Raw genomic sequence first — 15,030 nt, 5'->3', positions numbered from 1 at the left:
AGCCATTTTTGCTTGATGTTAGGGTTGCCTAGTAGGTTTAATAAGCTGGTCATGGCATTCCTGTGAGCAGAGTCTAAAGTGGGATCAGTCCTTCCATCATACGTTTGTGAGCTATTTGCTGTCATAAGTTGGCCACCTTGAGGGTGGACTCCTACAGTGACAGATTGTGTGAGGTACTGTGGTTTTAGGTGAGTACAGACCAGAGGCCATCCTGTCCTATTTTACTTGCGGAGTTTTCTCCCTTCCTGTTGTTAAATTTTGTTTTGGGTCCTGAAGGTGCTTATGGCTGCCATGTTTCCTTGGCAGAGCGTGACCAGATGGACACATAGGGAGAATGGGAGGAGGGTGCAGAATATCACAGTGGGCTAGTGTTGGGTATCTAGTGGAGTTCATGCATATGTTCCCAGGTGAAAAGGTCTCGAAACCAGTGCTGAGAATATCAACTGCTAGCCTGAGGCTATTTTCGCCATATAGTTAATCTGTTATTACATGATTCATAGAAGTGCTTATGTAGGAAGAATTTACTTCCATAAAATTCTACCTCAGTCGTAGCATTGAGCAGCAGTATGTATAGTGGATAAGGGTAAGCTAGCTGTGTGGGTTTGCATCCCAGCTCTGATATTTTTGCTACGTAGCCTTGGGCTAGTTCCTTAAATTTTCTGGACCTTCATGTTCTTGCCTGAAAAATGAACACGACAGTTTCTATCTCATAAGGTAGGTGTGCTGATTTAAATGAATTAATAGATCTTAAGATGTTAGGGGCTGTTAGAAGAGTTCTTAGTACGTAGCAAGTCCTCAGTGACATTATCACATTGTGATTATTGATAGTTTCCATTGTTGAGTGGCTCCTGTATGCAGTTGAGTACATACACAATGAGCTCAGGCAGTGAGTTGGTCCAAAAAATGCAAAAAATGTAAGGCTATATATCAATAGAAGTATCACTGAATAAGCTGGGGTCACATCCCTGTGATGAAATAGTATGCATTTATTAAAACCTGTGAGTTATATCTGTGTCTATTGGAGGAATGGGCTGTTTCCTAATGTGCTATTTCATTTCATTGTCCTCACAACACTGCAATAATACATAGTATCATTCTCATTTTACAAGTGACACCACTGAGACGCGGGGTAAGTGCCTTCTCAGAGGTCACACAGCTGACCATTGTGGATGACAGGATCCAAATCCATATCTGGCTCTGTGTGCTTTCCTTTATGCCACATTTCTGTCCAGCCAGATCCCATGCCAGTGGATAGTTGGAGCCTCATTAAGTTGTTGGAGCCTCTTCGAGTGAACAACTATATACAAAACTGTGTGTGTATAAACAATAATCATCATAAAAACATTTAGCCAACTGTATATATATATATATAATATACATTTTGTTTTAAAATTTATTTTTGTTAGTATACGTATAGGAAGTAATGAGAATTTGTACACAGCAAGTTGCCAGCAGTGGCCTGTCTTGGTGAGTGGAGTGGTTTCTGAGATTTTTGTACTATAATGTATAGTTCATTTTCTTTAAAAGAAATATTTTATTGAATGCACCATCCCCCAAATTAAAATGTTTTGTGGAGTTGCCACAATCATTGAAACAACAGACATTTTAAAATAAAAAAAGACAAATCTCCATGTGCCTTCCTCTCCTTTTCTTCTTCCCATACCCTGAGGTAAGCAGTTTGCAGCCCAGCACAAAGCCTTCCATAGCCTTCTTCATGATTATACAAAATAGAAACACATGTACACATATGAGATGTCAGTTTTTCTTTTCTTTTTTGAGACAGGGTCTCATTCTGTCACCCAGGCTGGAGTGCAGTGGTGTGATCTCGGTTCAGTGCAGCCTCAACCTCCTGGGCTCAAGTGATCCTCCCACATCAGCCTCCTGGGTAGCTGGTACCACAGGCACGTGCCACCACACACAGCTAATTTCTTGTATGTTTTGTAGAGATGGGGTTTCTCCATGTTACCCAGGCTGTTCTTGAACTCCTGAGCTCAAGCTATCTGCTTGCCCTGGACTCCCAAAGTGCTGGGATTACAGATGTGAGCCACCATGTTCAGCCTTTTTTTTTTTTAATCATTGTCTTTACACAGAAGCAACCCTCCTGTGCTCATTTTCCAACATGTTTTCTGTAATAGCATATTGTGCCCATTCCATCAGTAGATACAAATATAACTTACTGGTTTTAATAAATGCATGATGTTGCATCATATGAGTGTGAGTCCACTTTATTCAGTGACAGTTCCATTGACAGAGCCATAAATTGTTCTGCATTTTTTTGGACCTACAAGCAGTACTGTAATAATGTCCCTCTACCCATTTCCTATAGTCCTGGGACTCGGACTCCAAGAAGTTGAATGTATAACATACACTCATACAGTTTTTAAAATTGTATTTTCCACAATAAGCAGATATTTCTTTATAATCAGAAATCTTAAATAAAATAGAAACGAAATCTTAAAATATAAATAACTAAATCATGCGTTCACACCCACACACAGACATACCCACACAAATTCCAAGGCTGGTTATTGAAAGATGTGTCTTCCAAAAGTAGAGTCATGTTTATTCAAAGACAAACATAACATAGTTGAGTGTGTATGTTCACAGCATGGGGAGTGTTTAGTGTGTTTTAAAATATGAGGAAAAATAAAAAACATCATAAGCAAACCATCAGTTCTCTTTGAGAGAAAGCTGCTCTCACACACAGGTGATTCTTTCCATGAAAACTCCAAAAGGAATGTTGCTTATGCTTTTTCATAGGTCTGTTCTTCTTATGTAGGAGTACATCTGAACTTTAGAAATTTACATTTGAGTAAACCTCAAACTCCAAAATGTATCCCTCCTCCCCAAAAAGGGACATTTTACTGAAATAAAATCTGTTGCTTGTTGCTTCTTTGTTATGTCAAAGTTGTTAACTGGATACAGCAAAGGCAGCTGCATTGTATTTCAGAATTAGTTTGAGGTAGATTTTATTGTTATAAAGCAAGACGCAATTGAAGCCACACTCTGGGAAAATAGCAGTAACACAAAACATAGTCATTTAGGCAGAATTACTCAGTCACAGATGTCCAGAGAGGTATAGGAAAAGGTCCATATGCATTTTTTGTAGGCAAACAAGTCAAGGTTAAATAAAAACCCTATTTTGAGTCTTAGGCTGGATGTCAAGAAATTGCCTCACAGGTGAAACAGGTCCAGCCACAGAAGAGGCTCTGTTGTTACTTGAGTCACTAAACCATTTGGATGGAGGCCAGTGCAGCCTTCTCCTCTTTATGTCAAGTTCCCATCTGTAGGAAATAGCGCCTGGTGACATCACAGGATCACTTTGAGTCGGTAAGGCATAATGCAAAGAGTAATGGGAAACACTCTACACTTGAGAGAATTCAGAAGAGCAGGGAAGATGCTGGCGTGTTTGCCTCTCTGGCTAAGCCAGCATGGCTGTGAGAGCTGGCTGCACAACAGACAAGAGGCCTGCGTTATCTCTCAGCTCAGATTCTTTGTGGTTTGGGGAAGACAGAACCCCATAAGGATCTGAGGAAAGTTATGGATCTTCATGCCAAAAAATTTACATTCTCGGAGGCTCTCATCCTCTCTCCCTCTCACTTGTATACATACAATTTCATGGGACTTGTGGACTCCTTGGGACCATTCATGAACGTCTGTTAAGAATTCTTAAGTTCTTTGCAGGGTCCTAGACAAAGCTCTGAAAATTGATATTTTTCCTCAGTCAAGATCAACTCAATCCTAAAATGGATTTTCAGTTTTTCAGCTGAATAAATCAACACCCATAGGAGCACTTTACAGAATATGGAGACTTGGGAGTCTGAGGTACCAAATAACATGGAAATGATAGGTGGAGACTTCATGGGGATGTGAAAGGCCTTCCTTTCATGGGTTAAGTTCATCGGGACCTGAGATTTGAACTTACACATTTTTCTGTATAGGTCTGAAGGAGCTTAGTCTAAATATTATGTAAATATGACCCCATATAAATATATATATATACACACACACACAGACACTCCATACATAATGGGATAGATCCCATGGAGCAAACCTCAACAGTGGTGCCGTGATTTACAAAATAACCTCTCAGTTGCACCCTTATTACAGTCAGATCCTCAGTGGCGGACTTCTTCTCTCAGAGTGAAATTCACTCTTACACAGGGGCAACTTGCAGTGTGCCACATTCAGAAGAGCTCGTTAAAGTGTAGTCCCTGTCGTTTACAAATGTGGGCTAATTCTCAATACCTATCGACCTCCATGTTCTCATCCAAAATATGGAAATCATAGTAGTAATTTTAAAATAAGTTTGTTGGAATCTGTAAATTAAAAAACAGTGTAAAGTATTTGTAAGGGCCTTGGCATATCTAACACGCTAAATAACTGGTAACTCAAATTGATTACTCTTTATGATTATCTAGCAGCAGCTGTTTATTGGCCTTAGACCCCACAGAGTAGGACTACCTTTTATCTACGTAGGTTGTTATAATAAAATGCCTTAAACTGGGTAATTTATACACAACAGAAATTTACTGTTCATAGTTCTGGAGGCTGGGAAGTTCAAGGTCAAGGTGCTGACATATTCAATGTTTAGTAAAGGCTGTCTGCATCAAAGATGGTACCTTCTTGCTTTCTCCTCACATGGTGAAAGGGGCAAGGGAGCTCCCTTGATCCTCTTTTGAAAGGGTGCTAATCCTAGTCCCAAGGGTAGAACCCTCATGACTTAACCACCTCCCCAAGACCCCACCTCTTAGTACTATCACGTTGGGTATTAGAGTCCAACATATGAATTTGATGGGGACACCAACATTCAGACCAAAGCAAGGACCTTCCAAAATCAGTGCACCTTGGAAAATTTTTGTCTTCAGATATTACTGAGGTAATTTTAAAAGTCTAGGGAGTAGGGACCGGCTAAGAGGAACTGTGTTTAACCATGTAATACTCTTTTAGCAAACCAAGTGCCTACGTAATTTTTCACACAGTTCAAGAATGGAGAAATACTTCTGTCCTAAACTCTTTCCACTTCATTAACTGAAATGTTCACATTTCTCATATCCAAGCAGAAAGGGGGGCAGGTTCCTCATTGGTCCCTAAAGCAAACTTGGATTAATGGCTCCTATTAATTTATCTTTGAAATAAGAAAGAAATCCTGTGGATCCCCAGTGTATTGACAGATTTTTAACACTTTACCCATAAAATCAATCAATCTCTCTCTTTCTACCCCTTCTTGCCAGGCTTTTACTTTTTGTCACTCATTCTCCCTTTCCTTTTCATCAAAACATTTTGTCCTAAAGGAATCTTTAATTTCCTTTTCCCCTATGTAATGGGAACAGTTATAGTAACTAAAGGTACCTTGAAAGAATGGTCGGCCGGGCGCGGTGGCTCACACCTGTAATCCCAGCACTTTGGGAGGCCAAGGCTGGCGGATCACGAGGTCAGGAGATCGAGACCATCCTGGCTAACACGGTGAAACCCCATCTCTAATAAAAAAATACAAAAAATTAGCCAAGCATGGTGGCGGGCGCCTGTAGTCCCAGCTACTCGGAGACTGAGGCAGGAGAATCGCGTGGACCTGGGAGGTGGAGCTTGTAGTGAGCTGAGATCGTGCCACTGCACTCGCACTCCAGCCTGGGCAACAGAGCGAGACTCCATCTCAAAAAAAAAAAAAAAAAGAATGGTCCAAGACCATATCATAAAGGATCCCAGTAGTAAACAAATGGTACACTTAAGATAGGATCCATCAGAGAGTTTAGTAAAAGGACGATTTTCAAGGATATGAGAAGAGTGTAGGACAGAGATCAGCAAACTTCTGTAAAGGGCCGGATGGTAAATATTTTCAGCCTTGCAGGCCATGTGGCGTTTGCTTCAACCATTCAACTCTGTTGCTCTAGAGGGAAAGCAACCATGGACAGTACCTAAACAAACAGGTGTGTCTTCCAGTAATATGATTCACAAAAACAGGCTTTGGGCTGGATCTGGCTCCAGGGCCATAGTCCATTAAACTCTGGGGTACAGGAAGAAGAGCATAGGGCAGTAACTGGGCTAGTAGCAATGCTGTGACCGGCCTTTGGCTTGAAGGGCAGGAGTGGAAGGAGGTACCAGAACCTAGAAGAAAGGCAGTCTGTAAAGAGGGCTGTCCAGACAGGAGCTGTGCACTCTGGAGAGAGTGCTATCAAGAGACATCCCACAGGAAGAAACTTTGGGGCGGGGCACAAATCTAGGGCGCATTTCTCCTCTCTCCCTTGGTTTTCCTCTGCTGTGCCCCATTGACTGGTCCCAGCTAGAAGCCAGGGAGTGAGGGAGACCAGAGAACCATTCTATACAAGGTATCCTCCCTGGGGACAGAGAGCAGGGTGGAAAAAGGGAAACTCTCTGACAGGAGGAGGAAATGAGATATGGCACACAATGCACTTAGCATGGATTCCCCAGGTACCAAGGACTCTTGTTATTTATTAATCCTAGTCATCACAAACATCTGCGTCTCTGATTACGTGTGGGGTTGCAATGTAAAACATAAGTGAGTAAAGGGAGCATGAGTAGAACTTTCCACAGAGATCCAGTCACAGCAGAAGCTAGTCATGTAAGGGTTTCTCATCCCTTGGGTTTATCAAGCTTTCCTCTAGATTCATCGTTCTGAAAAGTTGCTTTTGGAAAGACATTATACCAAGCACTCAATTTGGGTTTGAAAGCTGGGAAAAACCCTCTTTGCTAGAATGAATGAATGAAATTGACCTCTTATAGAATGATTCATCAACCATGCATGAGTGAGCGACTCCATTTAGAAAAGTATTAATTTAGTTATGTCCCAAAACATCACATCACATTGCAGATTAAGGTCAGCAAAAATGAATGTTTTGACAACCCTGTAATCAGTGCTAATAGAAGCATTGAAAATAAGTGTCTTGAGAATGTGGGTTGTGCTTGATTTAATGTGTTATTTTTTTTTACTTATTCTAATTTAGTCTCATTGTTTCTCCAGAAATTTCACTTATCTCTAAGACTTTGACTTCTTTGTCTATAACTCTAAATGTATAGTAACACACACCAACAAGATGACAGTTCTGTAAAGTCCCACTTTTTTAGCACACAGGGTAGATATTCATGTCTATCAACAAGTGTATTTAGGCAGTGAGTTCAATCATGCAAAATTGAAAAAGGCAAAAGTTGGATGATTTCACCAGGCTCTTTAAGAAACTTGTGTTTGGTGGTGATGCTTGTCTTGAAAAGATAAATTTCCTAGTACTTGGGGGGACTTAGAATTCTACTTGCATCACCCTGAAAACTTGTTTCTCTACCTTTTATATAGCTGGGATCACTGATTTTTTTTTATACAGAAAGAAAAAGTACATGTAAAGTCCCTGCTAAAGTCAGGCTATGGCATTCTTCTTTGGCACACTGGAACCTAGAAACACTAGCAGTTGTCTTGACTCGTAGATTGATTATGGGACACAAGGCATCTTAGGTCTTGAGGATGCAGTTTCACTCGGCCTATATCACGTATATCAGCTTTATATCAGCTTTAGTTTTGAATGGCTTTGGGTAACACCTCTAATCATATATCTAAACTGTGTTATTTTAATCCATCTCAATTTAGACCTTATTCTCCCATCCTTAACACTGGATAGAGCTCATTTCCTCAGTTTGGGGTAGTGGAGGGTAAAGGAAAGAAGTTGGCAGAAAATAGGCAGCTCCGTATGCCACTGTGTATATGTGTGTGTGTGAGAGAGAGTATGCATGCATGTGCATCATTTCTTCCAAAGGACATATAATGACTCCCTGCAGAATGATAGCAACATAACAGAAGATGACTTCGCTTGAGTTTTCTCTCTTTTTCTTCTGTCCTTCTTTCCTCATCCCTCTGCCCCTCTGTGTCTCTCTTTCTATGATATTTCTCCTGAACTTTCAAATTGTGTGACTCTAAGTTTTGGCAGTCAAATATACATTTGTTAAGAGGCTTACTGCTTAGGTAATATACAAAAATTGGTTTGATCACCATAAAGAATCATAGGAAAAATTTAAAAACTCAGGGATCAGTTAATTTGGTCTCCTGTTTGTCTAATGAGAAAACAGGCATACAGAGCTGAAGAACCTGTTCCCATTCTGTCATCTGATGGCTGCAGAGTTGGGACTAGAGCCAGTCTTCATTTGTCGTCTCTACAACACAATGCAGGTTCTTTCTATAATGCCCTTCTCTTTCTTCTTCCGAACTTTCTCAGATAAAGTTCACATTTGTCTATAAGCATTTTTTAAGCACAGCTCACATTTTTGTCCCAACTGTAAAGTAAACATTATGAAATTTGATAGTTAACTTTCTATTCAATTTGACTGCTGTTTCTCACGTTTCTACTTGAGAAGTTCACTGTGTTTGATCAAATTCTGGGAGAAAAAGATGAGATGAGGCTTCTTGGAGCAACTTCTTCTTGTGTGGTGCTTCACTGAGCTTGTGGCACATGTTAGTTTGGAAAGGAGATTTGCCTTGAAAATGGGGTCTCTGAACCTTCTGGGAGGGATAAGGTAGTGCAGTGGAGTTGGTCATGCAAGGATGGCTTTTCCAGGTTCCAGGCACCGACGTGAACTGCAAAAAACACACATACTGTATTTGCTCTATAGTTATTTGTGAACTTCTCAAGAAGTACCTGTGTAATTATAAACCCCTGTTCTTCCTTGTCAGTACAGTATAATGCTGCTTACGTTCATTACTTCTTTAGGCGACCATGTTGAATTACAGAAATACTAATTTTTGTGATAAACATGAAATCCTTTAGAGCTTGGGGATTTTCTGCTGTATTAACTTACTAACTTTTTTATTTTTAAAAAACAAAACATCACTTTGCTCTCTTGTACAACACTTCAAAGGAATGACACCTTATCAAGCCCTTTGGTGAGCTGAGAGATATAAAACTCGGTTATATTTGACAGCATGCTCCAATAGGACTGTGCTGTAAATGAAGGGATTGTTTAGCACAGGGCTGAACTGCCAGAGACGGAAAGGGGCTAGATGAGGGGGGAAGTTGAATTTGTTGTAAAAAGCACCTTCTTATCTTTTAGATTTAGTCGATACTGGTTTCTGCCTTTTGGCTAATTTTGCTGTATTAAAAGTGCTTGTTCCCCCTTTGGGAGGCCAAGGCGGGCGAATCACTTGAAGTCAGGAGTTTGAGACCAGCCTGACCAATATGGAGAAACCCCATCTCTACTAAAAGTACAAAAATTAGCCCGGCGTGGTGGTAGGCTCCTGTAATCCCAGCTACTTGGGAGGCTGAGGCAAGAGAATTGCTTGAACACGGGAGGTGGAGGTTGCAGTGAGCTGAGGTTGCACCAGTGCCTTCCAACCTGGACAACAGAGTGAGACTCCATTTCTGCCCTCCCCACCCCCCCCCCACCCCCCCCACCCCCAGCCAAAAAAAAGTGCTTCTTCCTGTGAACTCATTGACTTTATTTCTGTTTTTAAAGAAGTGTTGTGAGGGGAGTGGCTAAGAAGGATTTCTCAGCTATACCAGCTCACTCTGCCTAATTACCATGGTCAAGTACTCAGTTTGGTTTTATCTTGGGGCAAGTTCTCTTGATGGTGAGAAGATTAGCAGTCAAGAGGCTCCAAGAGAGGGGTTAGAGTGTACTTAGAGGACAGCCTTTAGCTTTAGAAGATAATTGATGTTTGACATTTTTTCCCTTTGTAGGCTGAGTGTCAGATATCGGACAGGGCGAGAGCCCCCTCATTAATCCTGACAACTGTTACTTCTCTGTGATGTTAGAATAAAGGGTATTTGCCCTTTTAATGTCAGGCCTTCTTGCCTCCTGCAAACCACTCATGTCCAGAGGATGTACTAAGAAGCTAGCTGCATGCTTTTCCAGGCAGCTAGAAGTTTGCATATATGGCAAGGCAAACTTGGCCAGCTTATCTTGAATGGGATAGAAACACCCTCCTATATTTGCTGTGAATTTTTTTTAAAGTGGTACAATATGGGTTAATGTTTAGAGCGGACTATGGTAAGGACCGTATATGTATATGTATATGTGTATGTGTATGTATATGTATATGTATATGTGTGTATGTATTTGTGTGTGTGGCTATTTTTAAAGCCTGCTAAAGTATTTTTGGTGGACTTGCATAGATTGGGAAAAATGAAAACCATCTCTGACGCTCACCTTTTACAACTGAGGTATTACCATAGAACGGGGGTTGGCAAACTTTTCCTGTGAAGAGCCAGATAGTAAATGTTTTCGCTTTGGGGGTCATGCAGTCTCTGTTGCAGCTACTCAACTCTGCCATTGTAGTGTGAAAGCAGTTACAGGCAATATGTAACTGGATGAGCATGGCTTTGTTCCAGTAAAACTTTATTTAATAAAACAGGTGGTGGGACAAATATGAGCTGGTGAGTGAGGTGTGTTAACCTCTGCTAGAAAGTTCTACTGCTTAAATATAGCTCTGGCTTTGCGGCTAGATTTCATCTTAGAGGACACTCTGCCCCTCACTTTGCCTCCTCGTCTTCCCAGATGCCACATTGCAGATTGTCACTTGCTACAGTCTGTAACAAGAACATATGATTCTGGGTGCTTTATATATACTCTGTCTTTCCCTGGCAACTGAAGGCCCTGGAGATCTTGCCTAGCTGTTGATCTGCTCTGGGGTCCTACCTTAATATGTTCTGGGGTCTTGTCTTGCCAGAGAGGGTCACTGTAGGACCTCAGAGAGGCCCTTGGGACAGGTAAGACAGATCAGCATTTCAACAGATGACCCCTGGTTTCCAGTCAACTATCAACAACCAACCTCTGTATCTTATTAGAGGCTCTGAGATAAGCCTTAATTCCGGCACACTGTGGGACACAAAAGAGCCTAAAACCTCCCTTTTGCTAATGAGTTGTGTGTTATTTCCTCACTTTATCTCAGGTCTCCAGCCTAACTGCTCCCGGAGCCATCTTTTCAAAATTCCAACATTTTTTTCCAAGTTTCCCATTAAATCATTGAAATCCAAATGATACATATGCATAGTTTTCCCAAATGCAGGAGGGAATCTGCATTTTTTTATTGAAAAAGGGAGGGGGCACTCTTGCAAAATAAAGCTACTTCCTCTGCCTCATCCCTCTTGGCTTGATGTAATTATTTCTCTGAGTATCTGATTTGTTGCTGTCTCTGGACAGTGCTGCTCCTTTTTTGTACTGCTGTCCCACTGCTTGCAGTGACTCAGGTGTGCTTGGAACCAGGACGCAACCAACTGTGGTTGAATTATATGCACCCTGACACCTGGAATGTACAGTGTGATTTATGGGAGTTGTTCACACAGAGATCCCCAGATAGCTTGGTTTTCTGACATACATGTGAAGTTTGAAGGCCCAGGGTAGAGGAATACACTCCAAGGAACCAATGGATGCTAATGACATTTCTAAGCACTGTGATGAATCGATCCAGGACTTTTTTATGTCAACTTAGAGTATACTGGAATAGAACACAGCATTGGATTTCCATAAAACTGAATTAGCAGCTAGCAGTTTAACCACATGAACTTTGTTACTTTGGAAGAGCTTATTAAAATCTCTGAAAGAGGGATAAGAGATAAAGGAAGAAAATCAATCCGTGTGGCCACACATTAAATGGGTCAAAACTTAGCAAATTCACAGCCTGGGCAAATAGATTTAATGGTTTATTTTTATCAATATTTTACAATAGAATTTGAAACAAGAATGACTTTGGACACCTGAATTCTACCTATTCACTCCAGCTTGCTTTTCTTTAAAAGAAAGGTACCAAATGAAATGATTTTTAAGACCTTTTTTTGCACTGAATCAACATTTTGTTGTCACAAACCTGATTAGATTTCTAAAAAGTATCATACTGTCCCTTGCTCAAGTTAAGTACAAAATTGCCTAGGAAATTTTTTCTAAACCCAATGCCATGTTCCATTCTTTACCCTGCCGTTTCCCAGCCCGAGGATTGGAGTGAGTGGAAAGTATGTTCCTGTTTTTTCAAAACAGTGCTCGGGACACATTTGTGACCACACCAGCTTCCATCTCACTGCCGCTTCTGCTCTTCCGGTTCTGAGCAGCCGTCTTAGAGGTCACCTCTTGGAGCAGTCTGTTGATGAGGTGAGGGCCGCCTGCTCAGGGGAGATAAAGGTAGAGGTCTCCAGGCTCTTCTCTGGGGGCAGGACTCTCACCCCGGCAGCTGCAGCTTTGATTGAAAAGGTATGTGGCCCTCTGGAGCTGACTTCAACCAAATGGCATTGGTCTTTGAAAAATGTACTTTAGCACGGCCCCTGTGGAACGTGTTTACTTAAGGATTTTACCCTTGCTTTAGAAGTGAGAATGTGACTACAGCTGGACTGCCCCTCACTGAAGGCATTTGCTGCGAATGTGTCTTCTGCTAATATGTTTAAGGATCTATAATGAAAACAGAGTCATTCTGAAATAAAAGGACATTGACATAAAAAGCAGTAATGGTTGATGCTATCTGTTTTTGAAGATAAGGGTTTTGTCACAAAGGCACGATTTATGGTGGGAATACTGAATAGCGGGAGTGTGGCAGGTGATAAATCACTGTTCTCACCACTGGATATTGAGAAAAAAGGGATACAAAGACCTTTTAAAAATAGGAAAAATAAAAGCACTCCAGGGCATGTAATTTTATGGAAAACATGGTAGAGAAAGTACAATAAGACTGAGATTGTATGTTGTTGACTGAAATGTTTTAATCTCATTTGGAGGAAAACCATAGTTAAGGTATATTTTTGTAAAACTGAATCTTGAAAAACTTAGTCCATACACTGAGCAGCATATAATCATGCTTTTTAATGTAGGGCTTTCATGGTAGCTATGATGGTGATAAAAATCACAATCTTTCTCTTCTCTTTATCTTGTGCACAAGTTTTCTTCTGCCCACAGCCAGGTAGATGAGAGCAAGCAAAAGCAGATGTATTTATAGGATGTTAAGGGCAAGAACAAAACTAATACCTTAAGAGACTTTTTAGGAACCTCTTGGAAGGCACGAGTCCAGGGAGGGGTTATAGAGTCTGGGGACCTCCTGGGCACCTTCATCCTCCTTCTCCTCCTCCTCCTCTTTGTGCTGCTGGAAACCTGATACATTGCCACATGGATGGGGGCTCATACAGGCCACCATTGATGCTTCCTTGTAGATGGGAAGGCTCTGCTCCCGGATCAGTCAAAATCAAGGGCTAGCTTTTGAGGAAACCTGAATCTAGGCAGCCGGTCAATTGGAGCAATAGATTATCTTAGAGAGGATTCCTTCTCTTTTAGAGGACTCTATGAATGCATAATCCCATCAGTAAGTGAGCATGTGGGTTAATGCCGCATTTATTACATATCTGGGGATATGTCAGGTGCAGGTGTGAGGATTCCTGTGCCACATAGCAGAACACCAAAAATCAATTCAAGAATTGTATTCATACGCAGCCTTTACTTTTTGGCCAGTACAAAAGCAAGTGAAATATGCCGGTAATTATTGCCATAAAATAGCAGTTCATAGTCTCACATTTTGTTAACATTCGTTGTCTCTTCTAGATGTATGCCTCATAAGTTAGTCAGTATTCGTTTGTTTTGTCATTCATTTATTTGTTTTTTCATTCATTCATTCATTCATTCATTTGAGAAATATTTGAGACCTTCTACATGCCCATTGTTGTCCTTGGTGCCAATACACAGCAGAGAAGAAAACAAGAGTCCTGCCTTCATGCTGCTTAATCCTAGTAGGACAGAGCCAGGCAGTAAGCGAGACCAAATATATAATGTGTCAGCGGGGTAGTATAAGGGCTTGGAAGAAAAATGAAGCAGGGTAAGAGAACAGAAAATAATAGAAAGCTAAAGGCTGAAATGGCATCATTTTCTCACCCCCTCTCAGGAATCAGTGTCACCCAACTCCTGTCTGCCTCCTGCCTTTTATCCTAAAAACAGCCCTGTGAGGGGGCAAGCAGGACTGTCATTTCCATTTACAGATGATGAAACCAAGGCACAGTGTTTAAGAGATGGCCAAGATGGCACAGCAGGTAGATATCAGGTCACTCAGAGCCCCTGTTCTCAACCCCTCGAGAGTTCCTTCTCTTCACCACTGCCAGCCCTAGTCCAGCCCAGCGCCTGGCCCTTTGGCCAGGGGCAGGCTCAGTGAGTGCATGTTTGAACCAAGGCACTGTGCTAAGCACTAGGGAGGAAGAGAAAGGTAACCTCAGGTCCTGCCTGGAGAAGACCCCAGACACAGGGCTGAGGTTTGGCACAGGGCTGTCTGTCCTCTGTGTCTGTCAATGTGTGTGCGGGTGTGGGGGTGGGAGGCTTCTGAGAAAGCTTCACTGAGGAGCAGCTGATCTCATTGCAGAGAAGAGGAGAAAGGCATTCTGTGCAGTGGAAATTGTCAGTGTAGACGCCTCGGGGCTTAAGAGAACGTGACATGGAAGAGACAGGAAATATGTACTCTTGTACAGGTATGCGGCACACATGTGGCCCCCTCCCTCCCAGCCTCCTCACTAAAGATTATTAACCTGCTTATTCTGCTGGTTCACCTGAGGCTGTTTTGAGAGAATCTCAGTATCTCAGTCTTCATTTCATACGACATTCTTCGGGCTCCTCTTGTTCATCTTTGCAGAGTGAAGTATTTATGAAGGACCTTCAGAAATCTGATTCCTCCTGATGAATCAAAGAGTAAAGAAGAATCAAACATGATTAACCAGGTGAGGCAATGTGATGAAAAGGGGTGTGTGATTTAGAATAGGTGAGCTGGGTTCAAAGTTCAGCTGCAGCACATACTTTGGGCCAGTTATTTTACTTCATAGGACCTCAGTTTTTTCATCTAGAAATGAGAATAATGATACCTACCTCCTGAGAGATAAAGGGCAGAACAACAATTTCAGCAAGGCTCTATCATTTCAGTTATCCTTCCCTGCTACAGTGCAAATCTCTCTTAAAGACTGTAGGTCTGGCTTCCGCGAATCAAATAGACACAGTTACAGCATAAACCTGGGCCACTGTGTTGCCTTGGGATATGCATATCACCTGTTTTAATCCCAGGATTTTACTTTCCTCCTAGTGCTGTGG

The 15,030-nt window shown here is 41.6% G+C and overlaps 1 protein-coding gene across 3 annotated transcripts in view; it reads left to right on the top strand.

The window, feature by feature from the left end:
- The window catches only part of PDZRN3 (PDZ domain containing ring finger 3), a 245,759-nt gene that overhangs the window by 41,078 nt on the left and 189,651 nt on the right, over window positions 1–15,030 (top strand). Inside the window, exon 1 of one of the 3 annotated variants that reach the window (XM_024355560.2) lies at window positions 9,416–14,666. The exons of the other annotated variants lie outside the window; for them this stretch is intronic. Within the exon in view, the coding sequence (XP_024211328.2) occupies window positions 14,655–14,666 (12 nt within the window). The 5' untranslated portion in view covers window positions 9,416–14,654. Of the gene's footprint in view, window positions 1–9,415; window positions 14,667–15,030 lie in introns of those variants that run through there. 3 annotated transcript variants of the gene reach the window in all.

Source organism: Pan troglodytes, chromosome 2, assembly GCF_028858775.2.
Source record: "Pan troglodytes isolate AG18354 chromosome 2, NHGRI_mPanTro3-v2.0_pri, whole genome shotgun sequence".
In the NCBI taxonomy this organism is placed as follows: Eukaryota; Metazoa; Chordata; class Mammalia; order Primates; family Hominidae; genus Pan; species Pan troglodytes.
The sequence above is the reverse complement of the archived record's forward strand: the minus strand, read 5'-3'. Positions and strand labels throughout refer to the sequence as shown.